This window comes from Brachycentrus maculatus, unplaced genomic scaffold (assembly GCF_059751285.1).
Source record: "Brachycentrus maculatus isolate JH-2025_06_01 unplaced genomic scaffold, ASM5975128v1 h1tg000040l, whole genome shotgun sequence".
Lineage (NCBI taxonomy): Eukaryota > Metazoa > Arthropoda > Insecta > Trichoptera > Brachycentridae > Brachycentrus > Brachycentrus maculatus.
This window is the reverse complement of record NW_028280794.1, coordinates 882,273-909,217: the sequence shown is the minus strand read 5'-3', so window position 1 is coordinate 909,217 and position 26,945 is coordinate 882,273. Positions and strand designations below refer to the sequence as shown.

Below are 26,945 nucleotides of genomic sequence, written 5' to 3'. Positions count from 1 at the left end.
TTATGAATTAGAGAATTTTCCTATTTTTGTAGAAAAAATTTCAGATTTAAAAAAAAAACAAGAGACACAAACCGATAATGAAGTCATCTTAATTTTTTACGTATCCCCGCTATCTGATTGGCCGATATGGGTCAGATGGCAAGTTCCATGAATATAGCGGAGTTTGAAATAAAACGCTGTTTTTAAGTATTTTTTAAGCAGAGTTTTCAAGTATAAAATATTTTAAACAATAAAACCCACAATCGGCATTCTGATAGAGTATTTATTTTAAAATCTTATAAAATTGGATCTGGCGGATTTTTAAAATAGGCGTCACATATTTATTGTGTTCGATTCGGCCCTGTAAAATTATTCATCGTGCACACTCAGCATGCAAAAACAATCATAATATCGTTGCGTCAATATTATGTTCACTTAACTCACTTACATATCAAAGGTTATCTTGGACTCCAACATGCGTATGGTCTCTAAATATAATACGTTTTTTATAAAAAAATTACTTGGCAAATACCACTATTTCTTTAAATCTATTATGGCACGTGTTTGATGCATTCAACGTCATTTTCAAACACTGTGTGGGGTGTGAAAATGATGCGGAATGCATCGAAACATGTCGCTCACTCCCTTCAACAACGTCATAAGTATATCAAAAAACTTGATTTTTCAGGTGATCGTTTTCAAAGTTGAAGAATATAATAAAATGCATTAAAAATAAATATCAAGCCACTTTTTTAACTTTTTACTATGCAACACATCTTTTTAGGTAAAACCTAAATGTTTTTTCTCCATTTAAAAAAATAATTAAACAATACATTTTCTTCAAAATGCAAAATCAACACATTGTGCCCTGCAGCGGGTAAATATTAATTTAAAAATATGCCACTTTTGCTGGGATATAGTGCATTTTCTGGGCATTCAGAAAAAATGCACAACTGGAAATTGACGATTTTTGATATTTGACGTTGTTGAAAGGAGTGAGCGATGTTTCACAATAGATGTTAAGAAAAATTGGTATTTACCAAGTGAAAATTAAATTAAAAATGTGATTTATTAATGAAATCTTAATATACGCTTTATAAATTAAATATACATAGGTTGTGGTCCTATGGTTAGTGACGTGGACTGTTGAGTCCGAGTTTCAAGGTTCGAACCCACTCCACCACAACTTGATTAATAATACGAACATTTGAAAAATAAATCGCCTCCATAGTGTGACTTGAAATAATTTCTTTGGATATTCTTTACTTATCTTCAAAAATACGTATATTTGATGTACTTAAAACGTATTACTATATTGGCAAACAGGCGCTCTCCAGTAATATTTTATCGTTTTATAGGCAGAGCTATTCGAGTATAGTAAATAGAAGGATAAAATGTCATAAATACCGTACTTTTTTATTACACATATACGAGTGGTATATCATACGGATAAGAATACTCAGGATATAAAGGCATATATGTATGTACGTGTGCATGTGTGTATTTACTGACCTTATATTTTAAGTAACTTAATTAAATTTAGCGATATCAATTAAATTGATAAGTTATTAATCTCTCTAATTACATAGACTCTGACCCATATTAAGTACTTGAGTAATCAATAAAAAACATTCAAACGAAGCCTGATATTATAAAGACAAAGGAAGAAAAAATGTATATGCTTATCCTGTATTTTATTTATATATTATGTATTAATTCTTTTTATGAAAACCCATCATTATTTGATGTTTAAATATCAGTAACGTTTAAAATTATTTTTCAATGAAAATTATAGCAGCAATATGATTAATTTTGATTCATGGTGATCTGATCGTAAGGAGAAGAAATTTAATCGAAATATCAATAAAATCGACAATACGTTATGAATCAATACTGGAAAAAAATCTGTAATTATAATCTCAATCTGAGGCAAAGAATGATTAGTCGCCATGTTTGGTCCATGCTTTTATCCGGAGTTGAATCGTAGACCTTCAAGATCAGCACTATGAGACGAATTCGAAATGTGTTTGTATTGTAAAATGTTACATCCCATGGACCAATACGGTCAGCAACGTAAATGTTCTCCAAAAAGCTAGAGCAAGGATACAGTTGCTGACTGATATCAAGGTCCGGCAGGTGTCCTACCTGGGGCATGTGCTAAGAGGAGAGAAGTATAAGTATTGCACCTAATCATAAAAGGTGAAATAGAGGGTCGACGAGGTGTGGACAGAAAGCAGATCTGGCTCTAGAATATACGAAATTGGACAAGGATTAGAACAGCCGCATTAAATGAGGAGCTGTTTAGACCTGCTCAAGACATAAACACATGATCTCAAGTGATAGTCAACGTCGGGGACACCTTACATGACACACAAAGAAGAAAAAAGGAAAAAAATAAGAATAAAGTCTATGTTAAAAGTGGTGTTTTTTTTTCTTTCTTACCGTATTGAAGTACTCCACGCCAGTATCCCTGAAGCTGGCAGCGATGGCCTTAGTGGTGATTACTGCAGCTACTGGGTGCCCGTTGCCCATCGGTTTGCCCATAGTCACGATGTCTGGCACGACTCCCTGAGTCTGGAAGGCCCACATGTGACTACCAACTCTGCCAAATCCAACCTGTACTTCGTCAGCGATGCAAACACCACCGGCTGCCCTTACATACCTGGGAATTATAAGCTCTCATATAAAAACTTATCTCAACTAGAAGCCGTCAAACTGAAGTGTCTGAGCCGCACACAGCTCATTGACACCCTGTGCTGATATGGAAATATTAGTGAAAATATTAGGAGGCAAACTGGATATTATTGTAGTTTACTTAGAATGTCGAAAGTCTTCCGGAAGGTTTTTTCTTTACTTTTTTTTACTCAACAGTTACCTAGTTAGAGAATGTTTCTGCCGGTGTTAATTTTTTATGTTTATTTACAAATAAAATAATTATAACAATTCATAATAAAAAATCATAGTTTAAATGCGTTTAGCTTTATCATTTTAAAAATTATGACTGCAATTCTAGAATTAGGTCCAGAAAGAAGGGTGGATACTTGGGTGGGAAGTTGAATTTCTGCCTGCGTTAAGCTATTTTGAATGTTCTCCTTCTCTGTTGTGAGCGGACAGTGAAAGAACGTATGGTTTGCATCCCCTATATCTTGTCCATATTCGCAATATGGTGATGTGACGCACTTTATCTTGTAGAGATGCACAGGCTGTGAGCAAAGTTTTTTTTTCTGTCCAGTTTACGAAAATTCTAACATTTGGCAGTTAGTTAAACTCGAGTTAGAATCTCAAGTGCCTTTTTGTGCTGACTAGCAGTTACAGACGGAAGAGTAGCAGTTTGCAGTGAGGTACTCACTCGTACACCTTTTTGTGCTAATTAGCAGTTATAAATGGAGGACCATCAAGCAGAGAAAGCTGATGTACTTCGGACACGTCATGAGAAATGAAAAATATCATCTTCTCCACCTAATCATACAAGGTAAGATTGAGGGGCGAAGAACTCAAAGACGCCGAAGGACATCATGGCTGAAAAACCTACGACAATGGTTTGGCGGAAGCACCAAATCACTGTGCCGAGCTGCAGCATCAAAATTCAAGATAACCATGATGATCGCCCATCTTCGTTAGAAGTGGCACAGAAAAAAGAAGAAGATGGAGGACTAGTGGTACTTACTCGTACACCTTCTGGAAGTAGCCCTCGGGTGGGATGATCTGTCCGCCGCAGCTCTGCAGGCTCTCGGCGATGAAGGCGCACACGGGGCGCCCGGTGATGCAGAGCCCTGCGCACAGGTCGCGCACGTCGCCCGCGTACAGCGCGCTCAGCTCGCGCTCAGAGCGCCCGTGAGTGGGCGCGCGGTACTTGCCGCGGTACGAGTCCGGCACTGCCGCCTGGACAATATTTTACTTTTATTATTTTTTTTATTCACATAAATTGTGTACACTTATTTAAAAGAGAAATTATAAACATATTTAAAATATTTTTGCAGAGACCCACCAAGCCACCTTGTGTGTCACTTAATCCTGACTTCTTTTCTCTATCCAAACTTCGATATTCTTATTATTTTTTGACATCTCATCAAAGATGAAGAAAAATATGGAAGTCCGGGCATTTACGGGGCTGTCAACCGTCATAGGCTGGTTTAAGTGATCACTTTACACACGTGTAACATTCACCAATTCTACAAATTATTGACAACCACACTACTGAAATACTTGGAAGTTCTATATATATGAACCGATTTAGAAACCTTGTTCTTGAATATTATATTATATTTTATATTCGATATTCTTCTTTACCTGTGTTGAGATAATAAATATCAAAATAACTCCTGAAATACGATTTAGTGGAAAAGAAAAATAATCGCCTATGACAGGTCGTAAGCTCTGTAAATACCCAGATTTCCAAATTATTTTTTCATCCATGTTAAGATATCAGAAACTAGTACGTTAAGCTTGACAAGACTTATCAACGTATTCATGTTTGAGACCCTGATTTAAAGAATTTGGTATTTTTTAAAGAAAAAATAAACCTGATTTAATTTCTTACTAATTCTCTCAGTCCTTTCTTTATTGTGATACCTACCTACAAGCCTTTTAAGTAGAATCTTAGCGGATAATCCTTAGAAGGTTTAGAAGTTGAATCACTTAATTTGCGAAAATACCAGCTTAAAATTATTAAAGAGATTATTTTCAAATAAGAAATTAAAGAAAAGCTAAATCTCTTACTTTTGCTGTTTTTTTAAAATTATGATGAAATATTTGAATTGTGAAAACTTTAACACAATTGTGAAAAGTATAAAAATAAAAATAAAAAATGAAAATTTAATAAATAAATTTTCTAAATATTTGAGAAAAAAAAATTTAAAAAACAAAATTTTTATTAAAATCATGTTCTCAGGCGGGCCTCAGTGAGTGAATATAATCCAGGATTCAGAACTTGCGTACAAATGAAAAGAGTCTTTGCTTAATAAAAACTTTCCTCCATCCAACACAAATGGTTGTTGTGAACTCACACAAACTGTGTCATGAAATTGATCAATATAACTATTAGGTCCAAAAAAATTGTAGTGTTTGTCAATCATGGGTAGAATTGGTAAATATATCACGTGTGCAAAAGTGATATCTTAACCAGCCTACGACACGTCATAAGCCCTGTAAATACCCAGACTTATTACATATTCTTCTTACATATTTTTCGCCTTTGTTGAGATTTTAATAAATGTAAAGTAAAATAATTTATTTACAACATTTTGAGTGTGTCCAAATACTTGTTCACAAAATCTGGATTATCTCCAATTACAGGAGTTATTTTCATATTATTTTTTGACATCTCATCAAAGATGAAGAAGAATATGGAAGTCTGGGCATTTACGGGGCTGACGACCGTCATCGGCTGGTTTCGTCATTGGTTGTTTATGCCCAGACTTCCATATTCTTCTTCATCTTTGATGAGATGTAAAAAAAATAAAATAATAATAATAATAAAAATAATATGAAAATAATTTATTATTTTGAATTACTTACCACATGAACCCAGTCTTGTTGAGGTGGACCTCCAGGAAGTTTAAACTTGTATGGAGAGATGTCTATCATTGTATTAAGATGACCATGGTATGCACTGCAACAAATAGTTTAGATAGCATCCATCCCTAAATCTCTACATGTATATATAAACCACTCATCCACAAATATTGACAGGTCTATAAGATGCCTCCGAGAATCAGGAAAAAACATCCAACTGTAAGGAATCCATTTATCGATATCCCAATCATATAAATAATTTTCAGAATCATAAAACTGCCATCAGTTGAAATCTGAAAATTCCGAGGAGTATAATGGAAAATTAATTCATGTTTTTTTTAATAGATTACTATTTCGTGTTCAATCAAGCAATAATTCGTGATTTTTATATGCAAAAACGGGTTGATTGATAGTGAAATTATATACCGGTAAATTCACCCTGAAAGTAATTGGAATGTTGGTGAGTTTGACAAAAAAATGTATGTGTGTGTGTGTGTGTGTGTGTGTGTGTGTTTGTGTGTGTGTGTGTGTGTGTGTGTGTGTGTGTTTGTTCACATGAATACAATGTTAAAAATAAAGCATTATCCTAGTGGTCAGACATTTTAACTAAATGTTAGTTGTTGTAGTATACAACACCTCACCTATGTAGATTCAAGTAAACTACATAGTCTCAAAACGTATCTATCTCTTCGTCAGTTCTTAAAAAGTGATCTTAAAAAGTGTCACTCTCCTTAACCCACAATTACTCGACCTCCTTTTGACAGCTACCCTTATTGCATATTGGTCCTCGGTCCGAGTCAATTGTCAGTATGTGAGTAGTACTGTAGTAGACCTTATTAGTGCTGTTTACATGGTGGTATTGTAATTGTTCTGATGAAGTGCCGCGTGAGTCCTTAAGCCGGTATATTAAAATCTCGATGAGTAGCTAAATATTTATATCACTAACACAAACATTTTATTCTTGTAAAATCTTGAAATATTGTTAGTGAAATAAAATTAATCAAGTGAACCTAATGTATCATGAAATGTATTACCAGTGAACGTTAAGGGGTCACACGTGTACAAAACATCAAAAGAAACGGGGTTTTTAATAAACAACGTTAATTTAAAATGGATCTCCGGAAATCGCATTATTTTAATGTGTTGGACGAAAGGGAAAACGATTCATGGAAAGGGGGAAGGCAGTTTAAAACAACTGGTGTTTATAGTTTTAAAAAAGGTTTTGGATTTTTAAGTATATGTGACGCCATCACACTTGTACGTTGTACACACGGTATGTAGAATAATAGTGATAATCTTATAAATAACACATAATGCAGTTGTACTGAAAAATAATATTAGTTATCTTTACCACGGCACTACGGCACTCTTGTTGACACCATTTTGAGTAGACGGATTTCTTCATTCTTGATACCAAGTATTTGAAATATTTAAACACACATTTTAATCACAAGCAACTAACAACACAACTGTTCATATTATAACATGGTTCACATTTTTAGATTCGGATGAGATGTTCGCTATTGACTCAAGCAAAAGTAAAATAGGTGTGGATATATTTTAAAAATAACATTTAGACATGAAGCCTAGTTTATTTTGATATAAGCTTGGCCTGATACTTTTGCTTTGGTCAAAGCAATACAAGTTAAATCAATGTCGAGAAGCTCGTAGTGGCGATGTCTCCTACCGAGGCCCTAACAAGGCCTTACAAGCCCTTACAAGGCCCAACGGCCCTTTTAAAGGCCATACCTGGTTCCGCAGGCTCCAACGTTGCAAATGTTTTGTGTTTATGTGTAGGTTATCGGCTGAAAGAAATAAATGGAAAAACAACGCCATTAGATCGACTGGAATGAATTTTGCACATTTAACACCACACTGGTTTATTTCTAAAGAACTAAACATAATTATGATTACAAACCACATTGATCATTAATAACAGTGTAACATGACAAGCCTTAGTAATCTGCGTACCTACTTTTAAATGTTCATTAATGCTTTATTGGGGCAAAGTTATGTCACTTAATTTGTAACATTATAAGTGATTTTGACATAACAGGGGTAATTATTAGTTGTTATATATCCATTTTATGATACCCTGTTACTACAGTCAGGTTTGTCAATATTTCTTTGATTATTTTTAACCTTCATTTAGTCGCGCAACGTCAAATTAAGCTACTTCACATTTATATTAAAAAACATCCGGGTACCATTAACCAAACATCAGTTCCAAATCAAGATAAGTCATTTATTTGACCTAGCGTAGTTTTGAAATTGAGGGATAACAAAGTTTACGACTAAATGAAGATTTTAATGAAGGTACTAAATTAACCATTAAATCATAAAATAAATTGAAAATACATACATACTGTTAAAACGGAAAAAATGTAGCCGTTCAGCTTCTATATGTGAAACATGCGACATGGAAACGTATTTTACATAGCGTATAACTTTATATTTACGTTTATGCTTTATTGCATTTTGTAAATGGCGAATAAAAAAAGCGACACCACAACACCACAACACCATCTACACATACACACATGCATAAACAATCAAAATACCTAGGTTGTCCAAGTGTCGTTTGGTGTTCCCAAAGGTTTCGATCTCGACCCTAGATTAAAAATACAAAAAATGACTTATAAAATTACTCACTGGTCCAGGGTTATGATTTCTTTGTGGCCAGTGTGGGTCTTGGCGAGCCTGAGAGCCAAATCATTGGCTTCGGACCCCGAGTTTACGAAATAGCAGACGGAAAGACTCTCGGGCATGGTGGCGACCAGACGTTGGGCGAGGACCACCATTTGATCGTGCAGAAAGCGGTTGTTGGTGGATAAGAGCGACATCTGACGGCATCCAGCCTCGACGACGCGAGGATGGCAATGTCCAACTGCAAATAAAAGGATTTAATTAGATTACTGAAAAAAAACACATGCCTAAGACTAATTCTTTGATTCACGACTCTCAAGGTTTAGGATGATGATCACTTCTATTGCTACATGCACTTTGAATTATCTAACCCAATTCTTAAAATGTGTAGTTGTTCTCTTGATGGGATTTTTTTAAGTTCTTCCGCAAGTTGATTATCTTTAAGCAAATACATTTTTATTTTTATTTGATGTTTCAATTTTTTTTCGCTGATACTCTTTCGCATATTATATGAACATTAAAAAATTATAAAAGACAAACTTTGTTTTAACCATTTTTATATTTGGTACTTTTATTCAAACCGGTTTCGACAAATACTTTGTACTTGTCGAAGATGAATACATATTATAATACTGTAATAGAGTATAATAAAAATTAATGTGGATAAATCAAAGCTTGAAAAAAAAGAGTATAATAAAAATTAATGTGGATAAATCAAAGCTTGATAAATCAAAGCTTAGATAAATCAAAGCAACAAGAAAAAATGTGTAAACATTCACTTCTATAAAAATATTTGGAAATATATCGTAGATATAGGTGTTAAAAGATAGTTTAAAGGTGGGGACTGACCAGAGCATTTCGTCGTAAAGTAACACGTTACGTCGGATGCTTTCCGCGAATGTTACGTTACGACGAAATGCTCCGGTCAGTCCCAATTTTTAGAATTTCATATAATAATATATATTATTTATTGATTCGGCATAAACTTTGTGGAATGGCATGATGATTATTTTTTTTAAATATAACACTTGTGTAATACCACTTAATGAGTGATATTATACAATTAAGTGGTATTATAAATGTGATTTTTTTTTTAATATATAACCATACAAGCCTAAATAGATTTAGATGTATTCAATACTTAAATCAATATCACGAAAAATCCTAAAAAAGGATACAACTATTGCATTAAATATGCTGATAACGTTGTAAATTATTATCAGACTTGTTGAATAGGCATCAAGCATCTTTCAAAACAGGCTATTATTCACTATACACAGTTGCAAATACCCGAGAATTGTCGGTCCACAAATCAGTGTTGGGTATACTCCAATCATCCATATCCCCAATCCAAGACAATAGATTGATTTGTCCACCCCTCAGCGCTTTATGTGTTGGGATGGCGTCATCACTACTCATCTCATTGATCCCTTCCTGCGACATCAATTCCAAATACCTACTGCAGCTTCCCGTTCCGACAGTTCGGTACATCGCATGTTCTGACGGCTAAGAGTGAAATTACGCAGCACTATTGGCCAATAGAATAATGGCGAACGTGAAATTAAATCTTGGACAAGTGCGATCAAATTATAAGCTCTGATTAGGTTAATAATGTAAAAGGTTTTGACATCTCAACTTAAATGAGGAAGAATATGGATGTCTGAGTATTTACTGGGCTTATGACCTGTCATAGGCTGATTCACGTGATCACTTTACACACGTGTAACATTCACTGTTCTACCCATGATTGACAACCATAGTACTTAGTTTTTTAAACTCCTATATTTATATATATATATATATATATATATATATATATATATATATATATATATATATATATATATATATATATATATATATATATATATATATATATATATATATATATATATATATATATATATATATATATATATATATATATATATATATATATATATATATATATATATATATAAATATATATATATATATATATATATATATATATATATATATATATATATATATATATATATATATATATATATATATATATATATATATATATATAGGTACATATATAAATATGTAAATATATATACTTAGATATGTACTTACATAATCGATGGTTGGTCTTATACAATACCGGTAATTCATTCATTCAGGTTTCTAAGGAATTAAATCGTTACGAAGGTAACTGCACTTTCAGAATTTATGTTAAATCTGAGGTTAAATTGCTCCCATAAAATGATCTTGTTATTGAAGTGACTATTACATTTTAATTTAGTGAAACGACACAAGTCGATTTTCTTTATGATCATAGCTTTATACTGACCTGCTTACGCTGTTACAATAATAAAGTGTTATCTATTGTTATGTTATTATTTAATATCGGTGTGATGACATTGTTATATTATTATACAAAGCCTACTGACGCAAAAGCATTATTATGTTTTACATACCATAAATGTTAATTGAATTTGTGTTTTGTCATTAACAAATAACTATCTACATATGTTTGTGTTAACTATAATATCTTTGCCTACAAAGATATTATAGGTAAACCCTAGTTTACCTTCTTTTTATTAAATACAAATATAAATCACTTGCATAAGATCACTTTTGAGTTTACTATTTTAAAAACTTCAAGTTTTGAGAACTTAATATTTTGAATGGTGAAAATACAAATTAAGATTGTATTTTACCGGTTAATAAGAATATATGTTGTTTTGGAAACTAGACATGTTTAATTTCATTTGATTGATTTGGCAGTCACTTTGTGGTAATATCTATTTATTTTTTCACTTGGTTAATATCATATTTCGATTTCACTTTGTAAATATCACTACATATTTCTTAAAATATTTTTTTTCATATCCATATTTCTTTTCATTCCAAAGTGTTTTAAAATGGTAAATTTTAATTAAAGTAGTCGTGTTTATAATGAAATCGAGAATGGTTTTATACAAGTGTTTAATATATTTAAATCATCTATTTACGCTACGAATTTAATGCCAGAATAATAAAAAATATATACCTTTTATTACTCATTAGGTTTAAAAAGATTATGTTAGTATATATTGATTTGGCAGTCACTTTGTAGTAATATCGATCATTTTTTTATTTAAATTTAATCATTGTACATTTCACTTATTCTTTAAATCTGTTACAATACGAGTTTTGTTGCATTCAATATCATTATCAAACATCGTATGTAAAGGCAAGCCGATTTATATGTTTTCTTTATGTTTCTAAATGCATCTTAATCTAAATGCATATAAATGAAGTATCCATTACTTAAAATAATGTGTTATCTGATTCGATTGAACGATAATTCACATGAATAATAATAATAAAAAACTAAATGGATTTTTGTAAAATAAAAAAATTAATTAGTTTACTAAATGTACAGACTTACGACTAAACACCAGAATCCTGTTGGAAAACATACAAGAAGATTGCAGAACTTACCTTACGAAGTTAGTTTTATTCTTATTAAAAAATTATACAAGCATATTTTATTTCTGAACGATATAAGTATAACTTACAACCCTAAAACGTGTAAACTCGCGAAACTTGTAGTATAAATTTAGAAAGCTTATTATATGTAAATGTGTACACTATCCTGCATGATTTTGTGAAAACTTTTTGCAAATGAAATTGAAAAACTGAAAATGCATTTAATTATTTATTATATTTGATGTAAAAGGATATATACGAGTATATGTATATATATATATATATATAAATATATAAATATATATGTATATATATATATATATATATATATATATATATATATATATATATATATATATATATATATATATATATATATGTATATGTATATATATATATATATATATCTATATGTATATATATATATGTATATATATATATATATATATATATATATATATATATATATATATATATATATATATATATATATATATAATAATAAAACCCTTATCCGCACCCCAATGGTGCATAGGGCACTGCGTCATATAAACGCAGCGTTATCTTGATCGTTTACGCATGAAGGAAAGGTGATCAGCCCCCCGCTTCAAGTACCAGTCCAGGGTAATATTGAATAAATATTACAGTGAAAAAATCACTTATATTTATTCTTACCCCCCCTGTGAATCGAACCCGGGTCCTCCAGAACGGTAGCCGAGCGTGCTGACCATTACACTACGGAGGCGGACAAAATTGCATAAATAAATAAATATAACTGTACTAAGGCGCCGGGTCCTAAACATGTTTGCATAATATATTATATCTACACAATAAGAGTACATCAAGTTGTTTTAAGCTTTTATAAACAAGAATACATTAAATACGTTGTCAGCAAAACATAATAAATTATAGAGAATATTCTGAAAATAAATATTATTCCAGCACATACTTATAAGAATTCTGCATAGTTACTGCTTACAGTTAGGTAGCGGTGTGTTGATTCTGAAAGTACGTTCAAACATTGTGATCCCGCTTACCAGATTTTATACAAGTCTATTTATACTACCGCCAAGTGCCAAGCACCGTGATAATATTGTGTATGCAAGATTACCCTGTTTGTTCGCGAAACCTCTGCCTATTTTTACTTTTTATAGATACACAAAGGATTAAAGCATACTAAATACCAATTAGACACTGAAAAATATTTTTGTTATTTTTATGCGTAACGTGTTTTATCAGTATCTCCAAAGTATTCTTACGCATTTGTCTCTAGATTTTTAACCTTGAAAAATATTTTAAATCTGACTGGGTAAATATCACTATTTCTTAAAATCCATTGTGTTTTGATGGATTCTGCTTCAAATACCGAATTCACGAGTGCCTCTACTTTTTTAACCTTTAAAAATATTTTAAATTTCAGTTGGTAAATATCACTTCTTTTTTTAAATCTATTGTGTTTTGCTGAATCCTACATCATTTTCAAATACCGAATTTACAAGTGCCTCTACTTTTTAAACTTAAAAATTAATTTTTAATTTAAATTTCACTTCGTTAATATCAAAAATCTATTGCGTTCGACGCATCACGCATCATTTTCAAATACCGAATTTACAAATGCTTCTGTTTTTTGACCTTTTGAAATATGTTTGATTTGAATTTCTTTGGCAAATATCACTATTACTTAAAATCTATTGTGTTGTGACGCATCCCACATCATTTTCAAATACCGAATTTACAAGTGCCACTACTTTTTAACTTTATAAATAATTTTTCATTTAAATTTCACTTCGTAAACATCAAAAATCTATTGTGTTTTGACGTATCCCATATCATTTTCAAATACTGAATTTACAAGTGCCTCTACTTTTTTAACTTTAAAAATAATTTTTAACTTAAATTTCACTTCGTTAATATCAAAAATCTAATGCGTTCGACGCATCACGCATCATTTTCAAATACCGAATTTACAAGTGCCACTACTTTTTTAACTTTAAAAATAATTTTTCATTAAAATTTCACTTCGTAAACATCAAAAATCTATTGTGTTTCGACGCATCCTGTATCATTTTCTAATTTACAAATGAATTTACAAATTCCTGTACTTAACTTTTAAAAACATTCTAAATTTCACTTGTTAAATGTCATTATTTCTTAAAATCTATTGTGTTTTGATGCATCTCGCATCACATTCAAATACCAAATTAACAAATGACTCATTTTTTTAAAATTAAACCATATTTTAAATTTTAACTTCATTTGGTAAATATCACTATTTCTTAAAATCCATTGTGTTTTAATGCATTCCGTATCATTTTCAAAAACCGTATCTCGGTATTTGAAAAAAATCGAAACACGAGTAACCATAGGTTCTAAGAAACAGTGAAATTAATGTTAAAAATGGATTTATATTAATTACCATAAAATGACTGCAGAATCAATTTACAAAATTAAAAAATATTCATAAAACGAAAATTTGATTTTTTAACTAGACATTGTCCGCCTCCATAAATTAGTGGCGAGAACAGTTGGAAGTTCTGGGTTCAATTCCCAGGGGGTCAAAATAAATATGAGTGTTTTTTCACTCTAATATTTATTCAATATACTTTGAACTGGTACTTGAAGGGTAGGACTGATTGCCTTCTCCTTACGTTCATGTAATAAACGATCAAATCAACATGACACCAAGTTGATGCAGTACCCTATGCACCAGTGGGTGCAGATAAGGGTCAGCTGTAGTATTAATCAAAGCCAGATTTAAAAAAGATTTCTTAAATGCCATCTTCAGAGCCGTATTTAAAATAATTTTAAAATTTGGCAGATTCGATATTTAGGCTGAATGGTAAATATTTAAAAGCAACTAATCGCAGAAAAAAACAAACCATTCCTTGTAGAAATATTTCCTTAGTTAAAATATCTCCAACGTTCAGTAATTAGTTTGTAAATAAATAAATATTTTGACTAAATATTTTGTACTAATCTTTATGTTTCTGTGGTTAACTGTAATTGGCTTGTTTAATGTATTTCTTTTAATTGTTTTGTTTTACATATGTTGCTGTTGTTAACCCAAATAATAATAAAAATATCAAAAAAATTAAAAATTAAATAAAATTTAGACTTTAAAAAGTATTTTTGTAATCTATCCAAATTATTATTTTTATAATTACGTAAGCGAATACTTATAATATCATAAAAAAACATTTATATAAAAAAAAGTCTTTCCATCAGCGATTTTATATATAACGCAATCTTTAAAAATCGTATCACTACCCAAAGATAAAATAAAAATATAACATTACTATGAAATTTAAACTATTCAAATATTATTCAGATAGCGATTGTAAATCAGTGTTTTCTGCACTTAACGTTATCTATGAGTTTATTTCTTTTTAAATTAAACAAATTAAATTCACACATTATAAATTATAGCTATTTTTATTGTGATAAAGAAAATAATGACTAGGCATAAAAATGTTATCGTATCATATATGTATTCTTTTATTGTCATAATTTTTGCAAAAAGATAAAGTTGAAATTTTAGTATTATTTAGAGTTGAATCAAAACGGTTGCTACCCAGTTTTGAGTATCTCTTAGAAAATAATAAAAACGTAAAACGTATGAGTGTATATGCACAATATATATATATATATATATATATATATATATATATATATATATATATATATATATATATATATATATATATATATATATATATATATATATATATATATATATATATATATATATATATATATATATATAACCATATGAAGTCACTTCCAGTACTTGGAATATGATGGATATCATAGTTAGTAAGTATAAAAATACTCTAGTACACAACTATGATACCCGCTTCACCCAAAATGAAGAGTTGATGGTTACAAGAGTGAACAATAAGGGCGTTTGTACACTACACGGAATTTTACCGTCCGGCAGTACGGTTTTGAAAAATGAAAGCGACTACGACAGTTTAGCGTGATCGAATTTACGTGCAACGTGTCCACGCACCGATCCGAAAAAAGACGGACAAAAGCACAAGCCAACCAAGCAAATCATCGTTTTAAAACGCTAACTGACGTGCCGGACGGTAAAATCCCGTGTAGTGGACAAACGCCTTAAGAATGTCGGTAACGACGATACCCGGTCGGTGGTCAAATAAAACAAAAGTGGAAAAGAAATGGATGTTGTTTCATTATTATTCAATGTAGCACCAAAAAATGGCAGAATAAAACCTTCAAAAGAAAATGATCAAGACGTGTAGAATAAAATAAAATGTAATTTTTTTATTTATTTAATTGTTAGGATACAAGTGACCTAATTATATTATCTCAGGAGAAAGGGCACTTCTGTAATACGAAAAAAGGAAATGGAGGAAGAATAGTAGTTACTTTGTATTCAGTTTACGATATCATTAATATTAATTGAAGTTACTCGGGCCGTAAAAGAAGACAAAAACATTAACTCGCCACGAATGGTGAACGTTACACAAGTGCATAAAGTGATCACTTAAGCCAGTATAATGCCAGATCGTAAGCCCTGGGATGCTCGGACTTCCCCATCTTTTTTCATTTAAAAAAAAACGATACATGATTCATCTCAATTTGTTATTCCTATGTACAATATAAACACGCCTGTTTATTTTATACAAGTTATAAGTTTTTGACACTCCTTGTAAAAGCGATTCGTCTGTGTTGATGCTCTGTTCAAGTCGATTCTAATGGATATACGAGAAATTTATGTTTATTATCCAAAAACAATACACAGCTGTTGATTGTAATATAAAGCGAACTTCTCAAATTCCAGATTATTCCGGTACAAACTAAATTTGACATGACTTTTGTTTGATAAAGAACAAATATTTAATAAAACATCATTATTTACTCAACAAAGATAAATTTATTACATCAACTGGTTTATTTACTTTCATATGTTGGATATTATCTTAGCAATTTCGTACATAATAATAAGTTTTATGAAAATACAATACTTATGAAATTAAACAAAATGTCGTCACGACCCGGGACCAAATTCTAAACGAAAATATGAGATCTGTTATCTCAAAATATATTTTTAAATGTATATTGATCACGCATCTTCTAAAAACATTACATTATAATTGTATTTCTTTAACATATTGTAGACACTTATAAGGGATACTGTTATCTCTTATAGAGATGCAAAATAATCAACTTTTCATCTACCGATTTTCAAAGTGATGCGGAATGTTTTGAAACACATTTCGCAATAGACTTTAAGAAATTGTAATATATTCTAAGTGTAATTTTAATTTAAAATCATAAATTTTTGTGGACTGTCAAACGATAAATATATGTTGACGTTAGTAAGTCTACCGTTCGTGGTTTCCATAAATATAATTGCTCATACATTGTTTCTTATTACAACACCCTCAAAAGTTGTAAACACCGCAAAATTTGAGCTGGATTCAATGAAAAAAATGTTAAAATTACAATAATTTTTTGACGTGAATATTATAAAGTTAAATTAATTAAAAACTATTAAAAACGTTGGCAAAAGGCCAGCCTTGATTTCAGTCTTATTTTTATTTTGAAAATGTATCATATGGCATTATTCGTTGATTTGGCATTCATTTTGTTAAGTAATATGTTGATTTGAATATATCAATAAAACACTTGAATAAGACCCACTATTTAATTTTTAATTTATTGTTTCAAGAACTACACATGTTCTCATCAATAGATAAAAATGCAATCTTTTTTCGTTTGTGTTTTCACCTGCAATTTTTGAAACTAGTTGTGTTTATATTAATAAACTTAAAAGTGGTCTTATTCAAGTGTTTAATTTTAATATTTAAATCTTTCAGTTTATCTTGTTAAGAAATGTTGGTTTTGACAAAGGCCTTAAAAAGGGATGACAAAATATAAATTTGTTAGAAATAACTAGTGTTGTTTTTGTATTAAAATTATACTTTTTACTCCGTTCTGTTTTTCACGCCGGAAAAGATGTTGCCATAAATTGAACTTATTATCTAGACTCCCACGCAAGCCTTTAACTATTTGAACACAAAATAATAAAACTATTATTGTATCGCGTTTCCGTAGCGATAATAGTAATGAAAAGTACTCCAATTTATTACATGATAAAATGTATATATGTACTTTTTTTTTCTATTGATAATACTGGTACCTACTTGTTTTGATTTTATTTGATTTATATTTTTTACCCTCTTCACGAATAGTTTAAAAAATCTGATTTATTCGTGTCAAGATCTCGTTTTCTCTTTACCAAGTGTCGGGTTGTGGTCCCGTGGTTAGTGTCGCGGACTCTTAAGTCAGAGTTTCTCGGTTCGAACCCACTTTATCGTAATTTGATACCTATTTCTAATAATGAGCCGCTTAGGCTCACAGAAATAGTATGAAATTGAAGTATTTTAGTAAATAATAACAACACAAATATTCATCTATTTTATAAGAAAAATATATAAAATAAGCCGATTTACGAATAAACATGTACTTATCTCTTTTTCTCGAATTCTGTTATATTACTAACCGTTAAGTTCTAAGAATCGATATATCAACTTTGGTATACTTTGCCAAAACCGCGCCGTCGATATACCGACGATGACGTTAGTGTATTTTGGCGGTCGACCTGAGGTGTCGTGTCGAAGTGTATCCTTTTCTTAAGTTAGTATTCATCATAAGTATTCTCGAATAAACAAATTGACTAATTTTTAGTGAAAAATAGAAATATGATTTTTTGGAAAACCCCTTTGTTTTTCCCCTTACAACGTCCATTAGTATTCACGAATGAACAAATTGACTAATTTTTAGTGAAAAACAGAAATATGTTTTTTTGGAAACCGCTATTGTTTTTGTCCTTACAACGTCCATTAGTATTCACGAATAAACAAATCGACTAATTTATAGTGAAAAATAGAAATATGTTTTTTTGGAAAACTCCTTTGTTTTTGCCCTCACAACGTCCATTAGTATTCACGAATAAACAAATTGACTAATTTTTAGTGAAAAATATAAATATGTTTTTTTGGAAAACCCTTTTGATTTTGTACTTACAACGTCCATTAGTATTCACTAATAAAAAAAATTACTAATTTTTATTGAAAAATATAAATGTTTTTTTGGAAAACCCTATTGTTTTCGCCCTTACAATGTCCACCAAATATAATATCGAACATTTTTGCAAAAAAATCTTCAGCAATTTTAGCGTTCATATTTATGAAAGCACTTTAATGGTTAAATAATTATATAATTTTTAATTCGACCCCTTTGATCTTTCCATCGACATTTTCTAAGATCGAAACAATTATTAACCATTTAAAATAATACTGCAAATGCGTCATTTTTCTATCGCAATATATTAAACAATACGTCGATTAATTAAAATGAAACAAAGATTGTCTTGTTTTTCATTCAGTACAAGAATGAAATGAAAATGAATCTATACGATATCGTGTGTGCGATAACACATGATACTTGATAATTGTACTTGGAAAATCACACGTTTGTATTTTTATCCACACGTGTCGTCATGCTCTTGACATAGTAAAAATAATAAATATTCTTCAACCCCTTATCCGCACACCAATAGTGCATAGGGCACTGCATCATATAAACGCAGTGTCATTTTGATCGTTAACACATGAAGGAAAGGTGATCAGCCCTTTGCTTCAGGTAATATTGAATAAATATTGGAGTGAAAAAATTAATTGCATTTATTTGACCCCCCCCCCTGGGAATCGAACCCGGGACCTCCAGAACGGTAACCTAGCTTGCTGACCATTACACTACGGAGGCGGACAAATAAATATTTTAAATTATAAATATTATTTCTTACCTCTTAGTACGTTTGATGATATTTTATATAATTATTATAATATTTTTTCTATGTTACTTATATTTAATAACGATAAACATCGCAATATTTTGTCGAAAATCGAGTATATATTTTTTCATTTTATTTATTTAATTATGTCAAATCCCTAAACTTATTAAATAAATCCTTAAATTCATGAAATGTTGTGAAAGAACAATAAAGAATAATATAATATAAAATGTTAAGAATAATAACTACTACTTCCATCACGCTGTTTCTCCGCAGAGAGGATAAAACGCCATACTCGTCTGTCCTGATATGCACTACTAGTTTCCTCTACACTCATACATCCAGTGGTACTACAATATTATGTAGACTTTTAAGAAAATCAGATTTTATGTTCCGATTGATTTGATCATGCAAAGTCTTTCTTGACCGTCCTCGTTCTGTTCTCCCTTTCACGTTTGCCAAATATATTTTCTAAGACACACCTTTGTCATCCATTCGCTCCACATATCCAAATTCAGTAGTCTCTCTCAATCTTTTCAATTATCCCTACTCAGACTTACATACATTCTTTTCTAATATTTTCATTTTTGATTCTATCATACATCGATTTTACTACACATTCGTCTAAGGAATTGCATTTTAATGTCGTTTCTCTGCTCTTTTTCTTTGTTGTTCTCATCACAAAGTTAAAATACATACGTAGTTTGTATTTTCATCTGTTGATAAGAACACTTATAGTTTTTTTTAAAACTAGTCGTGTTTAATTGTAAAATTAGACAACTTTGTTTTAACCACTTTTTTATTATTAGTACACTGTAACCTACCGGTTTCGACAAATACCTTGTCATCATTAGGGTTTATTAAATTCTAAAACATTAAAATACTCATAATTAATTATATTCCCTTACCAAAAACTTCCACACACTTTTTTTGGTAAGGAAATGTAAATTAATTATGAGTATTTTAATGTTTTAGAATTTAATAAACCATGATGATGACAAGTTTCTTGTCAAAACCGGTAGGTTTAAGTATACTAATAATAAAAAAGTGGTTAAAACAAAGTTGTTTAATTTTATAAAGTTTATAAAATGTGCCACAAAGTATCTGCGAAAAACATTTAAGAAATAGTCGTATCTACATTAATAAACTCAAAAGTGGTCTCAAATAAGTGGTTTATTTTTCCAATTCCAATCATCATATTATTCCAAAAAGTTAATACTAAGTAAATAAATGGTGTATTTTCTTTTTCGCTGTATAAATTTATTCAAATAATAATTTGTATATTTAAAAATAGATTTTATTTTCCCTCATATTTTTCACACTGCGCAATTATAAGTCAAATAAATGGTTGAAAGGGAGGTAATAACTTGTCCTACATACCATGAGCGACATTGTTGATGCAGTCCAAATATTCTTCACCATTTTCGTCGTACATGAACTGCCCGGCAGCTCTCACGATCTTCAGGGGAGAAGAATTGAAGAAAAGTTTGCACGAACGACTGTAAAAAAAGGACAATGATTAAAAAACAACCAAAATGAACAGTAATTTAAATCTTTATTTGAGTAGAATTACTTACACAAAAGAATAATATAAATAATAATAAATTTGGATAGTATTTTTTGACATCTCATCAAAGATGAAGAAGAATATGGAAGTCTGGGCATTTACGGGGCTGACGACCGTCATGGGCTGGTTTAAGTGATCACTATACACACGTGTAATATTCACCAATCTACCCATCATTGACCACCACACTTCTCAAATTCTTTGAAGTTCTATATATATTAACCAATTCCGAAACGTTGTTCTTGAATCATTAAAACTTCACTAGAGACATCTATTGGTGAGATAAAAAGAAGATTTTACTGAGCAGAGACTCTTTTATCAGTGTATGAGGTCCGAATCCTGGATCGTAATCACACGTATGAGAAACGCCAGAAAATATCATTTTCATTTTTATTATTTAAGCTTATAATTTGACCAGTTAATTTATTTTAACATTAATTTAACATTTTGAGTGTGTCCAAATACTTTTTCACACACTCGAAATGTTGTAAATTTGGATAGTTTAAAAAACGCTTTTTTTTAATTTTGCATACATTCGTTTAATAACTAGACAGATGATCAGGAATCATATGGTATGTATGAGGAGATGACATGAATGTGGAAGAGGCAAAGAATGTTTGCAAAGACAGAGTTGTGTGATGTTCTATTCTCTCTAAGAAGCGCCGTGATGATGCGGTTAAAATCTCTAATATGATAAAGCTAAACGAATTTTAACTACGATTTTTTATTTATTTTTTAATTTTGATTTTTTCAAAATAAAATGAAGACTTAACACTGGTAGAAACGTCGTTTCACTGGGTGACTGCCAAACAAAATTTAAATTAAAAAGTATGTTACAAATGATTCAAGCATCTAATCAATTTGCATAGTAAGTGGATTACGTCTTAACTTCCATAATCTGTCTTCGTAAGATGCTGAACAATAGTTTCTAGTACCCTTATATTAATCTGTTAAGCCGAGGGTCCACTTACCCGATGTGCTCGTGTCTCAGCTTGATGGTCTCATCCTTGGACATCTGTTCCAGTGAAGTCATCTCGGCGAGTGGCTCCTTAGCTCCCTCGGGATAGTGGCAAATGGGATTCCGTTGTTCCCGGACGGGACTCGGTTCTAGGGGCAGGACCCTTTTAGGGAAACAGGACCTTCAGACGGGAGCGGAAACGGCTGTTCCGACCGAACGGGACTATTCTTTTAGGAAATGGGAAAACCTGAGATGGATGTCGGACGGGGAGTATCAATTGAAAGGCATTTGTAATCGAAGATGTGTTATCTCTCTGAAAAGAAAGGGTGTCTTTAAGGCCCAATATACGATAAATCGCAACTTAATTATCCTTAAATCCAGGTAACATTTGACGTTATTAATTTTTTACTTAAAATATCGTTTTTGAATTGAAAAAATAAGTTTTTCTTCGAAATAAATATATAGTTTTGAAAACTAGAAATGTATTGTAAGGTCTTATATATTATAAATAAATATGTAATTTAAGATAGAAAAATCTTGAATATAATTAATTATATACGTCTGAGTCAAAAAGTTGTAGTTATATAATTCTCTTAATTTAAATCAGATAAAAAATAAATCAATAAATAACAAAAAAAACCTAAGTTTTTTGCGTAGTAAACTGTTATATAAGTGATTGAAAATCTTTTTTTTATAATGGCATCGGAAGAGCACCTCTTTCTTAGTTATAAATAAATAAACGAAAATTCGCCAATCTTGCGCTTCAATTGCCAATATAATGTAAACTTTGCAAACAAAAATTCAATCAAATTTAAAATATTGTGTCAAATTATTTAAGAATTTAGTTCAGGGCTCTGTAATGATAATTAAACGTGCTAACCACCACTAAAGCCTACTCTACTCTACTCGTTTAAATATTAATGAAATAAGTATTTATATAAATATTTTTTATTTTCCGAATACGTGAACACTTTTTTTAAATAACGGGATTACTTTTTTTATGATAAAAATATTTTATTTACAAAAACCGTTTGCCTTAGATTGAATTTAGAGCGGGAAATCTCCCGCCAATTTTCTCCTTCCTTTGACATTGTCATTTATATTTCATTGATACATAACGTAATCCCGGTTGAAATACGCAACTATTGTTAGATCTTTGGATGCTTATAGCGTTGAAAATAAAAATATTTCAACTCGTGATACGTAAATATATTTACAACTTCCGCCAAATTACTAAAAAGTAATCATTTCGAATGTGAAAAGTGGTAAACAAAAATACAAATTTAGAACTGGAGGAATGTGATTCGAATCGATTCGAATGTGTGAAAATAGCGGGAAAATTTCAATAACAATTTCTCACCTTACTGTGACTTGAAGCTGCCGTTGATAAGAACTTCTCTCGCTGCTTGTGCTATGAGCTATGACAACTCCGAACACTGAGCCAACTAATTGACAGTACCTATACTGCTCGCCACAACAGCTCGAGAAAATATTCGTGCCAATTACGTCACGCGCGGCAGCCAATCAGAGCGCGCCGAGGAAAATTGTGGACAGCGGGGGTCAGTAAAAATTGACCAATCATTTTCGTACATTCGAGTGCGTCATGCGGTGTTAATGGAAAAATACGTTTTTGCATAGATACACAACAGAACAAAAAAATGTCGTGGAATAATACAAGCACGCACTGCCGAAATGTTGGCTGGATAAAATGACGAATTATGTAACATACATACCATAGAAGCGAACATATTTTTTTGCGAAAATCAGTCAGGAGGGATATCGAATTATCACATACTCTGAATACACAATTTATTGAATACATATTCTCTTTTTATTTAAATTCATTATGCATTTTTTTATTATCTTAAAATAACTGACTAAATAACCATCACGCCGCTTCCCGACGGGGTTAAGCAGAGAGAATACAACGCCACACCAATCTGTTTTTGGACACAAGCTTCGCCTTTTCTACATTCATACATTTTCTCATACATCATGTAGACGCCGATTATTCCGAGTCCTGAGCTGATAACTTTCAAGTATTTGAAATATTCGATCATGCCTATTTTTCCTCGGTCATCCTTAATATATGTATTTGGGTTTTTTCACTCTATTGTTTATTTAATATTACCTTGGACTGGTATCTGTGACGCCGAACTGGTTACCCGCCTTCATATAATTGACGACCATCTTAATATTGCATTCATTAGATGCAGTGCCTTTAGCACCAATACGTGAAGATAAGAGTCAGTAGTACTAATAGTTATGTTTAGGATCAATTTTTTTCATTTGACATTTTCCCTGTAAATGAATGGATTTAAAAAAAACAGTTTTTTCTATTGTATTTTAAAACAATTATTGCAAAGATAGAAATATCTAGTGGTGCATTCATAAAACTAAGTAATATATTACCTTTTTGTCTGTCACCAAGGATTTGGCTTCGATACCTCAAATGCTTTGTACCTATGTGTTGTCCATTTTGCATAATGGATATATTACTCTATTATATTTTATATTTTAGTTATTATACATGCCTGAATGATGGAAGTTTATGTTTATCATGTAGTCTTTAATAAAACTCAAGTGGTACAAAACAAGTGTTTTCTTTAATCATTATGATAAATTACTCAGTCATTGCTACCTTTCCCTTCCGGTGCTAAAATAAAACGCGCGTCCCGGTGTTGGGCAGTCACTACACAATAATATAAAAAACGATTTTAAATTGAAAAAATACGGCCATTCATAACTAATCCCCTTAATTAATTATAAATGAAGTAAAAAATAAAAATAATTTAGATTTATTTGCTGAAAACATTAAAAAAAAACACATCTGGCAACGCTCACGGAACAAGCATAGGTCCACTCTTGTCGAAAGCTCAAGAGCGACTGCCGCTAACTCGCTAGCTAGCCAGAGAATATTGAGCTTTGAGCTCCTCACGCTTACACAATGTATGCAAGAGTGAGATGCGAAAATAGTGTCGCGGTTCCCGTACACTCTTCACGCGCTGTTTATGCGCGAATTTGTTTCCGATATTCACAAAATACCTCCGATGTACCCGATTAATTGTGATTATTATTGATATTATTTTTTAAATCAATGCGTAAATATATTAAGGACGAATACCTAAAATCTTAGCCTTGTATTTATTATATTTATTGAGATATTATGGTTATTAGAAGCAATGTGTACAAGGTACACAACACCGGGAAGGGAGGGTTAAAGTCTTACGCATATTTTTTTGAAGTGAAACTTTTTAGATTTGCATTTGTTGACTATTACATCATTTTAGGATTAGAAAATGGTTATGTGGAATTTAATTGAATAAAATCTCTAGTAAAAAATAAAATATTTCTTTTATTTGACAAATTCCATTGATTCATAATCTACATTACAAAAATTTCGGGGTATGATAGCTGCGATAAGTGTGATACAAATAATTCAGGCTGTTCATAGCTTTAATATCCATAAATAAAAATATATAAAAAAATACAAATAAAAAACTCGAAAACATAGCACTTGGGTCACGACAGTATCTGAATACGGTCATGGTACCGAAAAACGAAGAAGATGTTTCGATTATTTATTTTTCTAAATGAATAAATTATGTTTGTTTTCTTGAATGTTTTTCGCAGATACTTTGTGGCACATTTTATAAACTTTATAAAACTAAACAATTTTGTTTTAACCACTTTTTTATTATTAGTACACTTTAACCTACCGGTTTCGACATGATCCTTGTCATCATCAGGGTTTATTAAATTCTAAAACATTAAGGCCACGCGTTGCTGTGGCTCAGTCTAGTTTAATGAAGAAAAAGAAAAGAAAGTAGCATATAAAAACACGCGCATATTCAAATGCAACGATGCGGCAAAATTTCAAAGCAATCGGTGAAAAGCTCTGGAAGGTTTAAGATTTGTAACAAACTAATACTTACATTTTAAATTATATACATTTATTTGTTTTTTCATCATCAATTTGTAAATACATACATATATCGACGATTGGACTAAGTGATTTTGTCATGAAGGAGTTCCATGAGTCATGAAAATTTTGAGTAGTGTTCTTGTCAATCATGGGTAGAATGGTGAATGTTACACGTGTGTAAAGTGATCACTTAACCAACCTATGACATGTCATAGACTTCCATATACTACTTCCATCTATGTTGATATGTCAACATGAAAATTTTCCTTTAAGAAAATTTATTTTGTAGAACATTTTATTTTATATCATTCCAGATTTATTAATGATCTTATTTTTCTAATTAATTATTCGTATTGTAACAATGACTTCCTGTTTTTGTTTTTGCGGCCCTCCAATCTATTTAATTCTCTGGATTGGTCCAGGATCGTATCCAGTATGAACAGCCCTGATTGAAATATTTAAAAATAAAACACTTGTGTAAGACCATTTTTGAGTATATTAATCTAAACAAGACTAGTTTTAAGAGCCATTATTTTGAGTCTTGTATCTTTATATTATATATCTATGCGTGCCTCTATTTTTTTCCACGTAAACTAGTTTACAAAAATATACATTCACATTGAGGAATGGTTTGTACATCTAAGATTATTATTGATATTATTTTTTAAATCAATGCGTAAATATATTAAGGACGAATACCTAAAATCTTAGCCTTGTATTTATTATATTTATTGAGATATTATGGTTATTAGAAGCAATGTGTACAAGGTACACAACACCGGGAAGGGAGGGTTAAAGTCTTACGCATATTTTTTTGAAGTGAAACTTTTTAGATTTGCATTTGTTGACTATTACATCATTTTAGGATTAGAAAATGGTTATGTGGAATTTAATTGAATAAAATCTCTAGTAAAAAATAAAATATTTCTTTTATTTGACAAATTCCATTGATTCATAATCTACATTACAAAAATTTCGGGGTATGATAGCTGCGATAAGTGTGATACAAATAATTCAGGCTGTTCATAGCTTTAATATCCATAAATAAAAATATATAAAAAAATACAAATAAAAAACTCGAAAACATAGC

The 26,945-nt window shown here is 30.8% G+C and overlaps 1 protein-coding gene across 1 annotated transcript in view; it reads right to left on the bottom strand.

Moving 5' to 3' along the window:
• LOC148312442 (ethanolamine-phosphate phospho-lyase-like) overlaps positions 1 to 23,352 on the bottom strand; it is a 33,128-nt gene extending 9,776 nt beyond the window's left edge. The window contains exons 1-7 of the mRNA XM_088277285.1: positions 23,291 to 23,352; positions 21,944 to 22,243; positions 20,786 to 20,904; positions 8,146 to 8,380; positions 5,497 to 5,590; positions 3,647 to 3,861; positions 2,422 to 2,641 (exon numbers count right to left, since the gene is read on the bottom strand). Coding sequence (XP_088133411.1) covers positions 2,422 to 2,641; positions 3,647 to 3,861; positions 5,497 to 5,590; positions 8,146 to 8,380; positions 20,786 to 20,904; positions 21,944 to 22,005 — 945 coding nt within the window. The 5' untranslated portion in view covers positions 22,006 to 22,243; positions 23,291 to 23,352. The remainder of the gene's footprint in view (positions 1 to 2,421; positions 2,642 to 3,646; positions 3,862 to 5,496; positions 5,591 to 8,145; positions 8,381 to 20,785; positions 20,905 to 21,943; positions 22,244 to 23,290) is intronic.
• Between the last annotated feature and the right edge of the window lie 3,593 nt (positions 23,353 to 26,945).